Source organism: Callithrix jacchus, chromosome 6, assembly GCF_049354715.1.
Source record: "Callithrix jacchus isolate 240 chromosome 6, calJac240_pri, whole genome shotgun sequence".
Taxonomy (NCBI): Eukaryota; Metazoa; Chordata; class Mammalia; order Primates; family Cebidae; genus Callithrix; species Callithrix jacchus.
In genome coordinates, this window is record NC_133507.1 from 104,336,068 (window position 1) to 104,355,436 (window position 19,369).

The window sequence follows — 19,369 nt, forward strand, 5'->3', positions numbered from 1 at the left end:
ACCAGGCACAGGGTGTAGAGTCCCTCCTGTGGAGACCTCAGACCTCTCCTCAATGTTAGCAGCAGCTCTTCAAGGCATGCCTGATAGAAAGAGACTGGGAAGAACACACACCAACCTGATCACAGCAGTTAACTCATGGCCAACAGGGAGGGCCCAGCTTGGGAGTAGTCACCAATGAAGATGCTTGCCTTGTATGTAATATATTTGTAATATGTTAATAAAGTCAAAATGCAATACATTTAAAATGGGTCCCATACACGGTAGCTTTTTGTCAACTGTGACACACAGTGGAGATGCTACGGGTGAGGGGGAGATGGCGATGTGCTGGAATGGGGAGGGGCCTGAGGCCCTGATTGCCGGTGATTCATCATTCTCCACTGTGGCAGATGTTGCTACTGGTCTCCCCTTCCCTCAGTATTAGAGGTGCAGAAGCCCCACATTTCAGCTGGGAACACTGAAACCCTGCAGTAGAGGCCACACTTCTCAGGATCCCTCGCATCAAGGTGTGGCCACATGACTGAGCCCTGGCCAATGATGAAGTGACATGTGCCAGATTTAGGAAACCCTCCTTCCAGCTGCAGTCCCCTACTTTTGCCCCCATTTCTTTGTCTCTTTCTCCAGTGGCCACCTAGAATATGGATGTTTTGGAGATCTAATCACCAATTTAGACCATGAAGACAAGAGCCACACCCTTCATGGATCGCAGAGCAGGAGCTGGAAAGAGCCTGGATCCCTGAGGATACCACAGAGCAGGGCCATCATGCCAGCCCAGGAGTGCCTCCCTCAGTTATTCACAGGAAAGGGACATGAACCTCTCCTTGTACGAGACATTGTATTTTAGGTTTTCTGCCAAATGCAAAAGGGACGATCTCACTCTCTTGGACCCTTCTGTTAATTTTTGCTTCTTCTCTGCCTGCCTCTTAGGAGCCCCTCTGTTGAACTTGGAAGGAGGCTGAGGCTGACCCGTGTGTTTCAGCTGTTCCCCTTTGTGAGTCCCTAAGAGCTTTGCAGACTGTGTATTTATTAGTGGTCTATTGTTAATAATCATAGTAACTTATCCAAGCTGACTTTTTATTGAACTTTGGAGTTTTATAGTTATAAGAGAATAAAAACCTCAGAATAAAACATTAAGCTCTTTGATCTGTGTGAATAGGTCCCTCTTGAGCTGTTCTGGGTGTGTTTTTCTGTGATTTCCCAGCTTTTGTGCTAAGCACCACACTCAGTCTCAGCTGCCTGTTAACAGGAACAGGAGGACTGATGCATTAGCATAACAAGGGATCTGTAGCTAGCCTAGGCTTTCTGAGTTACTCCTTGCACAGATGGAGTGGAGGGTGGGCAGGGATCAGAGCTGGGGTGGAGGGTGGAGGAGCATCTGAGAACAGGCAGGCCTAAAGGGCAAGGGCAGGAGAGATAGAGTCAAAGGGGTGGGCAGACACGGCTCGCTGGCACTTAATAGGTATATAATAAGCATCTCTTGAAGAAAGAAAGGGAGGAGTAAGAGAGGGAAGGAAGGAAGGAAAGAAAGAAAGAGGTTGCTAGGACCAAGAGCTAGGCAGCCAAAAAAGCATTGAGTTTTTTAAATAGATAATACAAGACAAGAATGTACATGCAGGTGCACTGGGCTAATGCTTCAGTGGGGTGACAAATACACACAGACACAGACACATAGACATACATAGATATACACATATGTCCATGTGTGGTAGCCAGCCTTCACGATGGTCCTAATCCTTGCCTCCTAGTATTTACACCCACGTGTCATTCTCTCCTACAATGTATACATCTGACTTGTGTAACAGATAGAATATTGTAGGCATGATGGTGAGTGACTTCCAAGGCTAGGCCATAAAAATTACGGAGGCTTCCACCTTGCCCTCTCTGGGATCACTGTCTCTGCAGGAAACCAGCCCTTATGTTGTGAGGACTCTCAAACAGCACTATGGAGAGTTTTGCCTTTTGCCAAAAGCCCATACTACCCAGCCAGCCTTGCGGTGAGCCATCTCAGAAACAGATCCTCCAGCCCCATTCTGGCCTTCAGCTCCAGAAGACAGCAGCCCTGGCCACAACCTTACAGGAGACCTTGAGCCAGCACCACCCAGCTAAGCTACTCTCACTTTCCCAACCCACAGAAACTGTGAGGTAACAGTTTACTGGGGTTTTATGCCAAGGTAACTTGCTAAGCAGCAATAGACAACTAACAAACTATATACACACATATTTTTCCATATATATAATTCATAATACAATGCATATATAGTTTTTCATCGTTATCAGAATAATATGGATATACTGAAGAAATCTTATGAGCTAAGTACTATTATGATCCCCATTTTAATAGACATGGAAACTGAAACAGACAGTCAAGTAACTTATCTAAGCAATAAATAAAGGAGATAGAATTTGATCTCAGGAATTCTATCACTAATAGGATGGCACACTCTGGCTGACATTTTGTTATATTTCCCTCCAGTCTTTTGAAAATACAGTTTAAAAAATTAATAGACTTTACTTTCTAGAGCACTTTTAGGTTTACAGAAAAATTGAGCAGAAAGTACAAAGAGTTCCCATATATCGTCTCTTCCCTCCCCTTCTCCCCTTTTGCCTACAGTTTCCCCTACTGTTAACACCAGGCATTAGTGTGGTGCGTTTTTTACAACTGAGGAGCTGATACTGATGCGTTAGGTCTGAGCTGACATTACGTTTCATTCTTTATGTTTTACATTCAATGGGTTTTAACAAATGCATACTGCTGTGTAGCCACTATTACCGTAGCATACAGACTAGTTTCCTGCCCTCAAAATCCCCTGTGCTGCACCTGTTCATCCTTCCTATGCATGCCATTCTTAAGCAGAGCTAATACTACATATACTAATTTTGCAGTTTTCAAGTTAATATTGCATAACAAGTATTTTTTCACATCAGTAAACTTATTTATAAACACTATTTTTAATACTTGAACAACAATTCTATGTGTGCATGGATGAACCATAACTAAATTTATCTATTCCCTATTGTTGGGCATCAAAATTGTTCTCCCAGGATTTTTTATACACAATATACGATTTTATTAATAAATAGTGCAAAGGCATCAGTGATAACTGTTTGAACATGAAATTTTTTAAACAGCCATGTCTTGGTGTTAATTTTGTGCATATTGGCCTCTATGGCACTACAAGTAAACAGATGAAAATAATGCCCATTTTCATGTACAGATATTCAGCTATAAGACCATTTACAAATTATGGACAAGATAAATTCTGCAATAATTAATATTCATTTGGATGGCCACAATTAAATAAATATTAAATAAAGGAATAGCCTATGTTCAATATACTCCAGATGACAGGCTGTAATATCTAATATTATTTAAAACTTAATTCTTTATTTTATTTAAAGGGACATCTTTTGTGTATCTGGGTGCTCAAATGAAAACTAGGAAGGCATTCTTTGACCATAATAACAAAATTCACATAGAAGAGGGTGTGTGCTTCCACCTGTAAAAGAAGGTACATTTCCTCATAATCTCTCTCTCCAGGTATCATTTCCCATATTATTAATGAAAATGCTTACAAGCACCAACACCAAAATCCCGTCTTCAAGGGAAAGTTACAAGGTTAAAAAAGAGTGGTTCATTATATAAAAAAAGTCAAATCGCAGCAACACTATTGTTGAAAATGACATCAATTAAACTTCTTAGCATCCACAAAGTATATTATGTCCATGAGTTCTCTATTATGTGCAGATTTTCCTTAAGAAGTAAAATGAAGTTTAAATAGTACAGTCTGCGGTGTGGTGACATCAGCAACCGCCAGTTCTTGTCCATCAATGAGCCCCAATTCTTTCAATGTTTTGGAGAGATTTGGCCTTGTTCATTCTTCAATAGAAGTTACCGACTGTAAGTAAAGTGTTCTATTTTTTCCCTCTAGGGTGGCTGTGATGGCTGGAGATTTCATTTGCAGAGAAGCACTATTGGTTAGATAATCCAAAACTTCCTGTAGTTTAGCTGATGGAGAAAACTGAATGTTTTGAGGAAGCTGGCTACAGGCTGGGCAATTTTCCTTTCTCTCCGCTTCAAATGTCTATGTATACAGCCCATCTACATCACTGAAAACCAAGTAATTATTCAAGGGAATGTATGCACTTGTAGCTATTTTAAAAACCTCCGTGGCACACACAGCTGCAGTGACTGCATTTGCGGAAGCTACTGCAGGAATGATTCTTTTTACTACCCCTTGAATGAGTCTATATGTAACACCCCTGATATTATATTGTGAGGCTCTCTCTAGGGATTTTTGGAAAATCCATTGTATATGTTCAGGATCATCTCCATCTAATGGAAAACCTTCTCCAAAAGGCTGCTCCTTAAGCCACTGCAACATCCTTACTCAATACAGTGCTCTGGTAGCCTGGGCATAGATGCAATGGTGCACATGGGAAAATTAACCTGTGGTGGATAAAGTTCCAGCGTGAATTCGATACAAGCAGTCATTCCAGGCAGAATCACCTGGGCGTTTCCTCTAAAACCTTCTGTCCCTCCATCTATCAAAGGGATAACGGAGCTTGGATCTAAGACACCATCTTCACAATTTAGAAGAGAGATCAGCATGCCATTTATCCATCTTCTGGCTATGATAGAGTCCAGTCCACAGACAATAATATGAAATTGTCGATAGAAAGTGTCGTTAAAATCTTCAATCTTATTGAAATGTGGAACTACATTGCAATCAGGAACTCTGTCATTTAGAAATTCTGCAGCAACTTCAGCCTTAGGTCTTCCAACATCTTTAGGTCTAAATAAAAGCTACCTATTTAGATTGGAAACATCTATAGTGTCCATATCTGTAACATGAATCTGTCTAAAACCAGACAGGGCCAGATTTTTCAGGAGATCACATCCTAAAGCCACCAGCACCAATGACTAGAACTTTACAAGTATCTAACAAGAACTGGAGAGATTCAGCGCTTGGTTCGAAATCAGGGTGTGTGAAGGGTCCAGATCACTCGAGGAACTTCTTTACATGGTTCTAGCGACTTCCCAGTCTCCAGTGTCCCCACGCCCACCATCAACAGCCATTTTCTCAGCCAGCAGCTCCTCTACTCTCCTTCTTTTCTTCTCCGGCTCTTCGCCATCCGCCATATCATTCTCCGCCTCTTCCCTCCCAGGATTTTTTTTTTTGTCCTGGAATGGGGGACCCTTGACAATTCAACTCAGCATCCTTAATTTAAGTGTGCATTTGTCTAAGGATGTGTGTGTCAGCTTTGGCAAGTAGGTACAACTGCTGTAATCCCAACATCCTTAACCTGGCTCTGTCAGAAACTTGAAAACGATTGATTCTAAGTTATTTGTAGCCTGCCAGAGCACTTGTTCTTATCCTCTCTCCCCCGACCCCAACTTGGCTTTTACAGTAAGTTTTCTTCAGTTCCCAAGAAATGAATCATTGTGAATACAAAATGGCTAAGAGCATATCTTTGGACCCTACACCCCACAGCAGACACAGGCTGACCCAACTGGGGCCCTTCCAGGATTAACAAAGATCTGAGAACAAGCAACATAGAAGTAGGGGCAATAAAGGAAATTGATGTTCTCTGAGATTTATTCATCAAATATTCTGTATATCTTTTGCCCATTCCCAAATTCCTTTACTTAATTCTAAATTTGATTTTAACAGCCTACAAATTCCTATTGGATTAAATCTTTATGACTTATCTGTACTTTTGAGTTCCTGTAATTGAAAATTCCATTTATATGTGATTTTCTTATTACTATAGTATCTTTTTTCATACACTGGAGGACACCTGGATCTGTATTTCAGGAAGGTACATAAGCCTGTTTGGACTGGCCAAATAGTCAGATTGTCATTAATAAGAAGGAATGAAGCACACAAAATATAAGCCTCAGGTTTAAGACTTGCCCTTCTCTTCACCTACAACACTCTCTCTCTCTCTCAGTCTCTCTCTCTCTGAAACCTGATGCTCAGATAGAAAGTTGGGTTCTAAACTGTGTGATTTTGATAATTCTTAGTGCTAGAATTAGATGGGAGAAGAACGTAAAGAATTTAGAAACTGGAAGTGGCAAACCTGAACTGGCAATTGCAAGGCTTTGTAAGCCACTGATTTTGATTAAAGAAACATTTGTCTCACTCATAACGGGCAGTTTGTCTTCTAATTCTGAGAAAGTTAAACTAAAAAGAGTGAAGCACAACCTTAATTTTTGTTTTAATGTGTTCCTGGACATTCAAATTGAAGAATAAAAATGTATATAACCTGCTGAATGTCTACAGTATAGTTTAGATAGCACAGTTGGTTTTTCCAATGAAAATTATTAGGCCACAGTAAAATGCTGGGTTAATCTGTCAAACATTCAGTAGAAAGTTCAAGAACTCTAATAAATAGGGGGGCCAACAGACTTTGCTGAAAAGTAATACAAATTATAGTCAGGTGACTAGCAATAAGCTTTTAAGGTCATCATTTGTTACAATCTATTGTAAGTTTTGCTTTACCTCTAGCAAAAGTTCACATAGAACATTGGAATCATTATTTAAACTGGTTAAATATATGATGATACACATTAAGTCTCTAGTATCTCACATTTAGAAGATTACAACAGACTTCTGAATTCCCTTCCCCTACACCTCAGGCATAGAACAGACTCCTCTCAGCGTGAAGGTTCCCATGGCAGTGATTATTAACCAGGGATGGGACCTAGAAGGGTGTGGCTGACATATCAGAATTGGGTGGGGAAAGGAGGAGTATTGATGTAGCCTCTCAGGTGATTCTTAGACGCCCCTCATGGTGAGCTACTACCACTGTTTTAACAGGTATGCCAGGTTCAATCCTGCCCAAATATAATCTCTCCTTCCTCAATACCATGGTATTAATTTTTCTTTCTTTCTTTTTCTTTTTTTTTTTTTTGAGACAGAGTTTCGCTCTTGTTACCCAGGCTGGAGTGCAATGGCGCGATCTCGGCTCACCGCATCCTCTGCCTCCTGGGTTCAGGCAATTCTCCCACCTCAGCCTCCCGAGTAGCTGGGATTACAGGCAAGCGCCACCATGCCCAGCTAATTTTTTGTATTTTTAGTAGAGAGGGGTTTCACCTTGTTGACCAGGATGGTCTCGATCTCTTGACCTTGTGATCCACCCGCCTCGGCCTCCCAAAGTGCTAGGATTACAGGCGTGAGCCACCGCGCCCGGCCCTTAATTTTTCTTAAATCATTTACTTTATCATCACACTCCCCTTCTTACACACCTTCATCATCTACCAGTTAAAGCTCATAATCTTCAGCTTGACTTTCAAGAAACACCGTACCTCCCACTCCTACCATCATCACAAAGCTTCATAAGATTAGAAGTTCGGTATGTCTCCTACTGCCCCTTGCCATAACATTACCTTTTGAGAATGGTGCTAGAAAATCAGTTTATTTCAACAATTTTTTAAAAAATTTTAAGCTCTAACGTGTAGAGCTTTGGGGGACCCAAAAGCAGTGTGACTCAAGAGTAAACAAAAGCCAGGATCACCGTTCTAAGGAGTATAAAAGTCAACTGGGGCTGGGCACGGTGGCTCACGCCTGTAATCCCAGCACTTTGGGAGGCCGAGGCGGGTGGATCACGAGGTCAAGAGATCGAGACCATCCTGGTCAACATGGTGAAACCCTGTCTCTACTAAAAAGAAAAAAAATTAGCTGGGCATGGTGGCGTGTGCCTGTAATCCCAGCTACTCGGGAGGCTGAGGCAGGAGAATTGCCTGAACCCAGGAGGCGGAGGTTGCAGTGAGCCAAGATCGTGCCATTGCATTCTAGCCTGGGTAACAAGAGTGAAACTCTGTCTCATAAAAAAAAAAAAAAAAAAAAAAAAGGTCAACTGGAGAGAAGAGAGGAAACTGGCCATTGCAGCTTAATGGGCTGTGTGCTTTGCTTGGGCACAGAGAGTTGAGCCTTGAGTAATTGGAGGTCACGGTGGCTTCTAGGAGGAGCCAGTTTGAGAATTGAAATCCAAAAGGTGAGCAGGAGTCTAGCAAAGAAAGGGAAGGCAGGACATTAAAGCCAGAAGGAAAAGACTGCATATAAAAAGGTGAGAAAAAGTGACCAGTTTAGGATGGATGAGTCATCTGTGGATAGTTGATATATATATTGCTGATAATAATCTGGGGATCACTCAAGTCCAATCACGGTAATGTGGGATATAGTCAGAAATGCTTTAAAACCAGAAAAAGTGTTGACTCAAACCAGTCTATTGAACATGACTGCTTGGTGGCAATGGACAGAAGGGAACATTCTAGAAGTGTGACAGGCTTATTAAGCACTGTCCAAGGGATAGACACATGCATCAATTGGGCATAAGTACTGTCACCACTAGAGGGGGATGCTCCATGGTGGGGCTGGGAGAGATCTCTTCTATGTTCCCTAAATAACCTTCTCATGCCTGGAGACCTTCATACTGGAAAGAGGCTATGATTACAGCAAACATCAGTATCTAGTCCCTTCCATAGGTGATTTGCTTTAAAAAAGAGAGTGATTTTACTTTATAACCAGTTTCTTAAAAAAAATTTAGCATATGGACAGTGCCAAGTGACTGATTAATGTGTGTGTTCTAAGAAGATCAAAATTTGGGCTCTGTAAAGCCAAGGATTAGGCTCTGGGACCTGGTGGCTCCATGGGGCTCTGCCCAGTGGAAGGCACTAGCTAAGAGGTCAGCGAGCCTCCTTTTTAAATGCAATAAGAACAATCTATGTGTCCTGCTACTACTATTACTGGTAGGTTTTACATCTCCTCTGTCTTCGTGCCCCCATCTCCATCTAGAATGTTATATGAAGCAGTGTGACTCAAAGTGCCGTGATGCATATGGCTTGTCACCTGTCCAAACAAGACACATCCAGAAATTGAGAGTAAGAGTTAAAACATTTTAGATAAATTTGACAGAGTAATTAATTTCTGTTGAATATAATAAAAATTGGGGGCTTTTAAAATATGCTGTATGTCTTTGTTTCTTCATTTCATTTTATAGTAATTTATTTCTACAAAAATATTGGTCCATGGTGGATTGGTCTTTCACCCCAGACAGTTTGAGAAGTACCAATATAGAGGGTAAGGATCCCTGTTTTACAATGATGGTGTATGACATTCAGTGCCTGTCCAAATGTCAACCCTGCTGCACAGCAGAATCACCCTGAGAACTAAAAAAAAAAAATCTTTATCTATATCCATCTATAGAGAGAAGCTTCAGCTACACCCTGACCAATTATATGAAAATTGAGGTTGGATTATGGTGTGGCAAGGGCATCTGCATTTCTTAAAAACTTTTGTGGTATTTCTAATGTGCAGCCAGGAATGAGATCCTTAATGTGGGTGGTATCCAATCAATGACCACAGGTTGAATGAATGACTAAAACATGTCAGCCAGCCAACAACAGGCATTTATTACACACCTGAAATCACACCTGACAATGCTGTACCGGTGCTGAGTAACACATATAAAGTCATGAAGCTTAATCAAGAATTTACAATCCGATGATAAAACTCCTATGGACAAAGCCAATACATAACAAAGGGCACAGATAAATAAACCTACAGTATTCACCCACAAATAAAATAACATTTATACACTATAGATGGATGAAGTCCCTCTCTCTCTGTCTCTCTCTCTCTCTCTCTCTCTCTCTATTTCTCTCTCTCTCTCTCTCCCTCCCCCAAAAGCAAACAGTGTATTCAATAATATTTAATATTTCACCTAATGGGAAAGAGATTTCCTGGGGTTGGTGTCTCCCCGTTGGTCAAAGAATCCACTAGATGTCACTCAAGGTCCCTCAAGGTTCCCTTTCACAAGAATTGCATGGTCTTTAATTTTACATCAGATCATATTCCTAACCAAACTTTTTCTCCACAGTCCAAGACTCCTAGTGGAAACCATGCGAAATGTAAGGCACAGAACGTGCTGGTTGTTTGATCTCCTTCCATGGCTTCCCCTAGCACTCTAGGGCCACACCATTCATGCATCTATTGAAGAACAGTAACTAAGGGCTGATAGTCTATGACACATTAGTTTAGGCTGTGGTGGAATCATGATGAGTTAGATAGCCTTGGTTCTGTCCTCATGGAGTTTACAGTTTAATCTGTGAAAGCACTCTTCATTCTAATTTGTGTTGTTTACCTATTTACTAGTTCTCCCTTCAGACCAGAAGCTCTCAAACTTTTTTGGCCACCACATCCAAAGTAAGAAAGGGATTTTACATTGCAACCTATATTCACACTAACGCCCAAACACATAACCAAAGTTAAAGTTTCCCAGTACAATGCTTATCTTCATGTTGTGCGATACACTGATATTTTCTAGTCTATTCCAGTTCCTTTTATTTTTTTTCAAAATGCTAGTCATGATCCACTAAATTGACTTCAGAACCCACTAATAAGTCACAATCCTAAGAATAAAAAATACTTCACAACCCACTAATAAGTCACGATCCTAAGAATAAAAAATACCTAAGCATAAACGCTGATTATGCATATTATAAATGTGTTCCTAAGAACACATTTCGACATACACATTACATTCTATAGACACAATTATAACGGATAATTTTTTTCAGATAATCTATGCATGCTATACCAGCTACACTATATATGCTGTTGATGTAATTTATTATTTCAGTCACAATCAAGGACTCACATATTTTAAATTCACATAATTAAAAATATGTTCAGCTGGGCGTAGTGGCTCATGCCTATAATCGGATCACAAGATCAAGAGATCGAGATCGTCTTGGTCAACATGGTGAAACCCCGTCTCTAATACAAAAATTAGCTGGGTGTGGTGGTGCATGCCTGTAGTCCCAGCTACTTGGGAGGCTGAGGCAGGAGAATCATTTGAACTCAGGAGGCGGTGGTTGCAGTGAGCTGAGATCACGCCATTGTACTCCAGCCTAGCAACAGAGCAAGACTCTGTCTCAGAAAAAAAAAGAAAAAAAATACATTCATCTGGGAAAAAGAAGTTATAAGCAGCAATGAACTCTTTTGGATATTAAAACTCATTATAAATTCCAGTTGTAAAAGAACCTGGTATTAGAGACCATAGCAACAGAATAATGGCCTCCAAAGCTCCCTAATCCATAAAACCTATGAATGTTAGCTTGCATGGCAAAAGGGATTTTGCAGATGTGGTTAAGTTAGATTTTGAGATGTGGACATACTTCTAGATTACGTGGGTAGACACAATGCAATCACAAGGATCCTTATAAAAGGGAGGCAAGAGGATGAAAAAAACGCAGAAAAGATGATGAGAGAGATTTGAAGATGCCATCATACTAGGTCTGAAGGTGGTGGAAGGAGCCAGGAGCCAAAGGATGCAGGTGAATTCCAGGAGCTGGAAAAGGCATGGAAAGAAACTCTCTCCTACAGCCTCCTCAAGGAACACAGCTTGGCAGCCTATTTTGGACTTTTGATGTCCAGAACTGTAAAATAATACATTTGTGCTCTTTTAAGCCACTACAGTTATGGTAATTTTATTTGTTTGTTTGTTTTTTGAGATGGAGTCTCACTCTGTTGCCCAGGTTGGAGTGCAGTGTCATGATCTCCACTCACAGCAACCTCCGTCTCCTGGGTTCAAGCAATTCTCCTGCCTCAGCATCCCAAGTAGCTGGGACTACAGGCATGTGCCACCACGCCTGGCTAATTTTTTGTATTTTTTTTAGTAGAGATGGGTTTCACCATGTTGGCCAGGCTGGTCTTGAACTTCTGACCTCAGGTGACCCAACCACCTCAACCTCCTAAAGTGCTGGGATTACAGGCATTAGCCACGACGCACAGCCAAAGTTATGGTAATTTGTTACAGCAGCAACAAGAAATGAAAATAGAGATGGAGTAAATAGTTCAATTGCATGAAATTAAAAAAAAAGTCCAGATCCAAAAAAAAAAAAGTTTGAGAATTTCCTATCTGATAAAAGCAATTTTGTGCGCACATGCGCACACGTTTGTGTGTGTGTGTGTGTGTGTGTGTGTGTGTGTGTGTTCATTCCATAAGGTGGTATTAGGACAACTGGACAGTTATTTAAAACAAAAAAATAAATAAAGCTGCATCTCTATCCCCTTACACCAAAATTATTTCCCAGATAGCAGCAGAAGACCCATTAGCAATCCTGAGATCAGGATCATGGATTTTTAAGTATTTTAAACATACAACTAAAAGTACTAGAAGAAAATACTGAATTTCTTTTTAGATTGTGAAAAATACAAAACCCAGAATGATAAGGAAGAGGTGGATTATAGTAGTAATAACTCTCAGTCAGTGCAATCAGTAGTAATAACTCTCAGTGAGTGCAATCAGTAGTCAATTTGGCAGCATTTATCAAAGTTAAACATGGCCATACACTTCAACCCAGCAATTGGATTTCCAGAAATTTGTCTTAAAGAAATGTTTTATTATGCGTATGAAATTTTATGATGAAAATGTTCTTTGGAGTATTATTTGTAACAGCAAAGTACTAGAAACAGCCCAATGCCTACTAAATAGAGAAAGTTAAACACATTATGGCTCAACCCTTAGAATGACACGTATCTATATGTTTTGTTAAGGAATCATTTCCACACACATTTGTAAGTGAAATATGGTATGATTCCTTGTGTGTAGGGAAAAGAGCTATATGCTTAGCTTATATATTCAGAGAAAATTCTGGAAGTGTACACAAGAACTGTCAATAGTGCCTACCTTTTGAGAGAGGGACTGAGAGTAGGAGGAAGTCTTAGATTTTTAAATTTTTACATTTTTGGTAGATTTCCTGATATCAGGATTGCTAATGGGGCTTCTGCTATTCAGCAAGAAAGGAAGAAAAGGAAAGAATTGCTGAAAATAAAGAAGGATCTCTCCTTCTTTATTTTCATGCTGACATGGTGACAAATCTGGGTCAACTGCCTCAGAGGTATATGGTGTAGGATTTTTAATTTTTTTAAGTATATTTAACACAGCTCTGTGATTAAAGGAAGCCCAAGCCACAGAATCCTGAACTTATTAGAAACATGTGTGACACCTCTTTAAATATTTAAATTATTTAAATTTGCTTATTTTTGCTTTTAAGTTATGCATGAAGATTCCAGGCAGGTAAAAAGATGAAATTCTCCCTTAATTGACTAGCTAAGGCAGACAGTGTATCTAACTAAGGTTTCCTGTCGGGGACCAGGTTAGGATTCACATTTGACCAAAAGCCTAAATACCTTGTATGTCCCACCAGCATAGGGAGCAAAATCAAATCACTTTAAGTCATGTGCTTTTTGAAGTTAAAATTCATACCACTCTGAGCTCTACCTAGCACGTAGAGACCAACTTTCCCGTGAGGTTCTTCTCCCTAGATATCCCCAGTGATCCCAGGGTTACTCATTTCTTCCAAATGGGTCCTCTCCAGTTACTGACAGTGGGTGGCTGGTGAGTCAGCCACAGTGCCTAGTCAAAGCTGCTTCTCCACTGCTGCTGCCTGGGGTCACTGCCAAGGCCCATACAGGCAAGAACAAATCCCTGTTCCCTTCTGGCTGTAGCTACCCAGGGTTAAGAGAGGTCCCACCATCGACCACACAGTGCAAAAAGGCCAGTCCTTGCCTGCCAACATTCTCCAAGTGTGGATATAACCTTTGCTCTTATTCTCCCAAAGCAGTCAAGGGCAGGGTGCAGACAAGGAAAAAAATCAGTCAATAGTAGTGTCTGCCAATATCCAGTAATGTTTGAGGCCACTTTTAAATGAAAAAAAAAAAAAAAATTCTTGCTAACTGCCAACTGTTAAGCCATTTTAATTATGTCTCTTAATTATGTAAACTTTAGGTAATAATTTCTTATTCTTATAGTTCACATCTATGAAACTAAAACAATTTTAGAAATTAAATTCACAAAATTAAAAAGTTCAATTAATATTATGTCTGTAATGTGGTGAATAATATTTGTTGTTTTGCTGAAATTAAATTGTCCTTTGATATGAGAATATGGAACTCACTGCCATGGCATGTGCTTTTTTGCTTGGCATGCTTATAATTGACTTAATTATCCCAACATTCTTCTCTATTTGAATTTCTGTTAAACTTTTGTGCAGTGTACCGAAAGGATGCATGACCTTCACTTAGCCAGAATGCTGTCCTTTCCACAAGAAGTATTCCATTCTTTTCCCATTAACCCCAGAAAATTAAATCTGTGGTTGGTGCCAAATACAAAATCAAGTGCGTGTTTTGTTACAAGGTGGTCATCAAATGATCCAGCATAGGAACTAGAATATATGAACTTTAAAAAGAACATAATTTAAATAAGAGCAAAATATTTACATATTTTTTTAGAGAATTTGCAGATAAATTTTCTTAGACTCCACTTTAAGAAACAGTAGTTTACACCCTTGCTCCTGCAGGGTGGTCCAAAAGCCAGGGAACTTATTAGAAAGAGTCTCTAGGCCAGGTGCAGTGGCTCACTCCTGTGATCCTAGCACTTTGGGAGGCCAAGACAGGAAGACTGCTTGAGGCCAAGAGTGTTCAAGACAATCCTGGGCAACATAGCGAGACCTGTCTCTACAAAAAAAAAGAAAAAAGAAATGCAGAGTCTCAGGGCCCACTCTGGACCTAATGGATTAGAACTTGCCATTTAATAAGAGCCCAGGTGATCAGCATGTCCATTAAAGTGTGAGATGTACTATTTTATTATTTCCCAATTCAATTTTCTTTTTTTTTTTGAGATGGAGTTTCGCTCTTGTTGCCCAGGCTGGAGTGCAATGGCACGCTCTCGGCTCACTGCAACCTCCGCCTCCCAGGTTCAAGCCATTCTTCTGCCTCAGCCTCCCAAGTAGCTGGGATTACAAGCATGAGCCACCGCACCTGGCTAATTTTTTGCATTTTTAGTAGAGACAGGTTTCCCATGCTGGTCAGGCTGGTCTCGAACTCCGAACCTCAGGTGATCTGCCTGCCTTGGCCTCCCAAAGTGCTGGGATTACAGGCGTGAACCACCGTGCCCCGCCCCCAATTCAATTTTCAATCGGCCCATGTGAGGCTGGGGCACAGTTCAAAGCTCTCTCTCTGTTTTTAAGGACAATTATTGATTCTTCTCTTTCCAGGGTTGCAGGCAGGGAGATCCAAGGTGAACTCAGATTTTTCTAGGAATAATGGTGAGTACTGGTACTTCAAAGGGTCCATTCTGGTGACTTGTAGGTGATGTTCCACTCAGGAACTTTTGTGTCTTGCTTCACACCAGACACAAGACTACATATAAGCCAGGCGGCTTGCACCTGTAATCCCAGCTACTCTGAAGGTTAAGGCAAGATGATCTCTTGAGCCCAGGAGTTGGAGACCAGCCTGGACAACATAGCGGGACAACATAGTGACCTTGTTTCAAAACAAAAATTACATATTGTAGCCAGGTGCGGTGGCTCACGTCTGTAATCCCAGCACTTTGGGAGGCGAAGGCTGGCGGATCACCTGAGGTCAGGAGTTCGAGACCAGCCTGACCAACATGGAGAAACCCCCATCTCTACTAAAAACACCCAAAATTAGCCAGGCGTGGTGGCTCATGCCTATAATCCCAGCTACTTGGAAGGCTGAGGCAGGAAAATCGCTTGCACCTGGGAGGTGGAGATTGCAGTGAGCCGACATCGCACCCTTGCACTCCAGCCTGGGCAACAACAGCGAAACTCCATCTCAAAAAAAAAAGAAAAATTACATACTGTATGATTCCATTTATATGAAACATTCAGACAATTTCTGATGGAAGTCTCATATGATCTTTGGTTGGAGGATGACTGGATGCTGGCAGATGACAATGAGGTGAAGAGCATTTTCCAGAGGAACGCCATGATCAAAGACAAAATGGAGAGTCAGAGGCAGGAATGGATATTTAAGGAAGAATGGATGAGCACTGGCTACAACAGATCTGGGAAGAAAATTAAGTGAAGGAAGTACAGTAGGAAACATGGATTGACAAGTTGTCTTTTTCAAATGGAAAAACTAACAGGTGTGAGGGAGAAGACAGTCAATAGGAATTGCCATCTTTTCCAGATTTGATCAAATTCCCCTGATTTGTAGTCATTTTGTTGGCTTGGAGGGAAAGCGGTCTTTATAAAGGTCAGCTCTGATAGGATGCTCAAGCTAAGAGCAAAGAAGGATAAAGCAGGCGCTTGGCGACACAAAAGGGCGCTTACCAAAACTGGGCAAAAAGTTAGTGTGGTGGGCCCCAAATCCCTTTACCCATTCAGCTGAGGTCACCTGCCAGTAGGCAACTGTTCTATTACCAATAAGTTTGTATCACCAATAAAACATTCTAACGCACCTGGCTAAAAACCCTGGCGTGATAACACCAAATTCATGTTATTGGAATGAATTAAATTTTAAAAAGCACACCACTGTTCCAGGCACACAGAAGTCACCTCCAAACGTTGTTTTATAAACGAAGATTGGCTGCAGAGGCTTTGTTTTGGAGCCTATGTTTAGGAGGGGAAATGATTCAAAACTGCCCCCAAAACCTATATCCTCTATGAGCACTGAGGTTGGGGCGACTTGGTGCCAAGAGGTCTAGTTTTCCCCTTTAACAAAGGCTTCTGGTTCCACCATCAGGTCCCTCAGGTCAGTGGGTGCAGCAGGGGTCGCAGGCCAAGCAACCAATCGCAACGCGGCTGCGGGGCGGGGACCCGGCGCTCCGCCTTTCCCTCCTGTCCGCCCTCCCAATCCTCCTAGGCCGGCCTCTCTCGCACCTGCTTGTCCCTCTGCGCTCCCACTGTTGCGACTTCTCCTTGTGCTAGCGGGGAAGGGTTTTTGGCCTCGCCTCTCGCGAGATCGTCGCTGTTGCTGCTGCTGCTGCCGCTGCCGCTGCCGCTGCCGCTCCTGGAAGCTGACTGCGGCGCTTGCGCAGCCGCCATGTTCGGTTGCTATGCTGCGGCCTAGGAGAGGGGGTGTGCTTGAGGGAGGAGGAAGAGACAGGGGGAGGAGGGGGAGGAAGAGGAGGTGGAGAAGGAGGGGGGCGACTGAGCTTCTCTTGCACTCTCACACACAAACGCTGCCCAGGATTACCCGCTCGCTCACGCCGTGCAGCGCGCTTTTCCGCTCCTCGCGCGCCACCACCAACATTGTTCTCTCAGGACTCCTGGGTCCCAGGGGCCGGAATTGGGCCTGAGCCGGGGAGAAAGAGACTTGGCTTTGGCCGAGGGGTCGAAGGACTGGGGCCAGGCCCCCTCCCCCACGCACTTTTAGGGGTGTGGATTATCTCATCCCCGCAGGGAGGTAGGCGAGGGCGCAGGCTGCCCGCCCCTCTGCCACCTCCCTGGCGGCGCCGGCCCGCGGCTGCCCAGCAGCATGAGGTGGTGCTGGCGGCTCCCGGTCGTGGCGCGACCGCTGCGGCGGCGGCTGCTCGGGGGGCACTGAGGTAGCCCCCCGGAGCGGCACGGCGGACGCGGTTTCCCCGGCACGTCGGGGCCTCGAGGCTTTTTATCTCCAGCCGAGAGGACGCGGCTGTGATATACGAAGGTAAGAGGTTCTCCGGTCCCCGCCGGCCTCTCGGCCCTGCACGTTGAACGCGAGGATCTTACCGGCATGTGTGGCTCCTGGGAGGTGAGCCAGTTAGGGCAAGTCAGAGATACGAGAATGATTTAAAAGGAAGGAAAAAAAAAAAGACGCTTTCTTACTGGGACCTCTGCTCCTGGGGCTCTCTGGGGTTATAGTTGGCATCTCTGTTATGGTTCAGCGAAGGGACAAGGGATGGAATATAGATGCGGAGATGGAATGTTCCCCGGCACCTAAACTCTAGGTAAAGCTTTGGAATTTTGAGTTTTCCATTGCTGGTAGAATTCCCTTTTTAAAAAAAATTGGCTCATATGAGCGCTTCTCGCACGCTGCATAAGCCACCTATTCCTACCATTGAAGTTTTAAGCCTGTTATGATTCTACCAGTATATACCTGTATTTGGGAATCTGTAGTTGAGCCAAAAAAAAAAAAAAAAAAGTTGAGATGTAGGTAAATGCCTAAGCATTTCGCAGGGTTTCCATAAAATGGAACAGCTTACAGTTGCACAGGTTGTGTGTGGATATTTCTGCACAACTTAGGATGGAAGATTTTATGTCTGGGCTTGCATCATTTGGTGACATCAGTGTGTACAAGGACGATTTGTAGGATTTTTCGAAACGCTTGTTCTAGGATAACTTGTTATACATCTGCAATATGCCAGCTGCTTTTCGAATAAGAGATTTCAGTAATAATAAGTTTCTGTGTCCAGATCTTGGGCTCAGTTGAAACAGTACAGCTGATTGGCCACATTTAAAACATTTATGGAGAAAGATAAAAACAAAAGGCCCATGTATCCGACTTGTAAAAGACAATTAGAGTAAAAAGAAGACAGTAACAGTAAAAGCCAGGATATTTTTAAATCTTGGTTTTCTGAACTTTAATGTACCAGAGTAAAAAAAAAAATTTTTTTTCAATTTTAAGGGGGAAGGAGATGGCCTTAAAATAAAGAATTGTTCAGAGCCTAAGTGTGCTTAATGGAATAGAGGTAGATATATTATTTAAATCTTGAATTTGATTAGTATAAATTCAGCTTTCTTTTAAAGAAAACTCGTAAGCAAAAGTTTGTGTGTTGTAGAGAACCTTTTTACGAACTTCTAAATGTGATCATTTTGTGGACATCACCATTTTTTTGTCAGAATAAATTTACGCTCCAATTACCACAAAAGCAATTTTTATGTCTTCTCATTTTTTGTGGTACACCTATCTTTGTTACATTTTGGATTGAAATACACACGATCCATAATATGATCTTGAGTGATTTATAAGAGAAACAGTCTTTTTTGTACATGGGAATGATTGTGATTTTGCTAGTCTTTTTTAAAAATTTGGCAGGAGATTTCCAAAATCTAAGGAGTCATCACTATTTTGTAGTTTTTAAAAATATTAAGTGAGTAGGTTCACGTTTATTAAGTTAGAAAATCACAAGTTCCTCAAAAGTAGTAATAGATGAGGATATGATTTTCTTACTGCCTATTTTCTAACATCTTCGCTTCAGAGCTGTATATATTGAATTGAGTCAAACTTGTGTTTTTTTCTGATGTTCTAATTAAAGATCTTTAAAAATGACCCTAGTAACATTGTTACTTTAAATTTATAACACCCAATTTCTAATTTAGGCTAGGCATAAAACCAGCATTGATTGAACATACTTGCTAAAAATACTTTCTGGGTCGGATGTACTTAGAATGCAGCCTCAGGAAAATTCATTTGAACTATTCTACTGTGACCAGTGTACACTTCATTATTGTTGAAGGACTTTAAAAAAATTATAGATCTCATATATTCGATTTAATCAGTTTGGGCATACATGCCTAACTTTTAAAAAAAAGTATAACAGAGATAGTATTACAAACTTTTCAGCTGTTTTTTTTTTT

At 41.6% G+C, this 19,369-nt stretch overlaps 2 protein-coding genes and 1 pseudogene across 17 annotated transcripts in view; 1 reads left to right on the forward strand and 2 right to left on the reverse strand.

The window, feature by feature from the left end:
* LOC103793832 (uncharacterized) overlaps positions 1-17,685 on the reverse strand; it is a 56,103-nt gene extending 38,418 nt beyond the window's left edge. For 7 of the 11 annotated variants that reach the window (XR_013518984.1, XR_013518985.1, XR_013518981.1 and 4 more), the window contains exon 1: positions 16,691-16,878. Coding sequence is in view for 1 of the 11 variants with exons in the window: in XM_035305091.3 (XP_035160982.1) it covers positions 16,512-16,876; positions 17,618-17,660 (408 nt within the window). In the remaining 10 variants the exon portion in view is untranslated. Of the gene's footprint in view, positions 1-9,388; positions 10,932-16,362 lie in introns of those variants that run through there. The other 4 variants (XR_013518980.1, XR_013518986.1, XM_035305091.3 and 1 more) reach the window with 4 other exon arrangements.
* LOC103793834 (NEDD8-activating enzyme E1 catalytic subunit pseudogene) lies at positions 3,042-5,139 on the reverse strand (annotated as a pseudogene).
* Positions 16,663-19,369, forward strand: part of PTPN4 (protein tyrosine phosphatase non-receptor type 4) — a 229,265-nt gene continuing 226,558 nt past the window's right edge. For all 6 annotated transcript variants that reach the window (XM_002749530.7, XM_078327965.1, XM_017973535.4 and 3 more), the window contains exon 1: positions 16,663-17,459. The gene's annotated coding sequence lies outside the window, so the exon portion shown is untranslated. The remainder of the gene's footprint in view (positions 17,460-19,369) is intronic.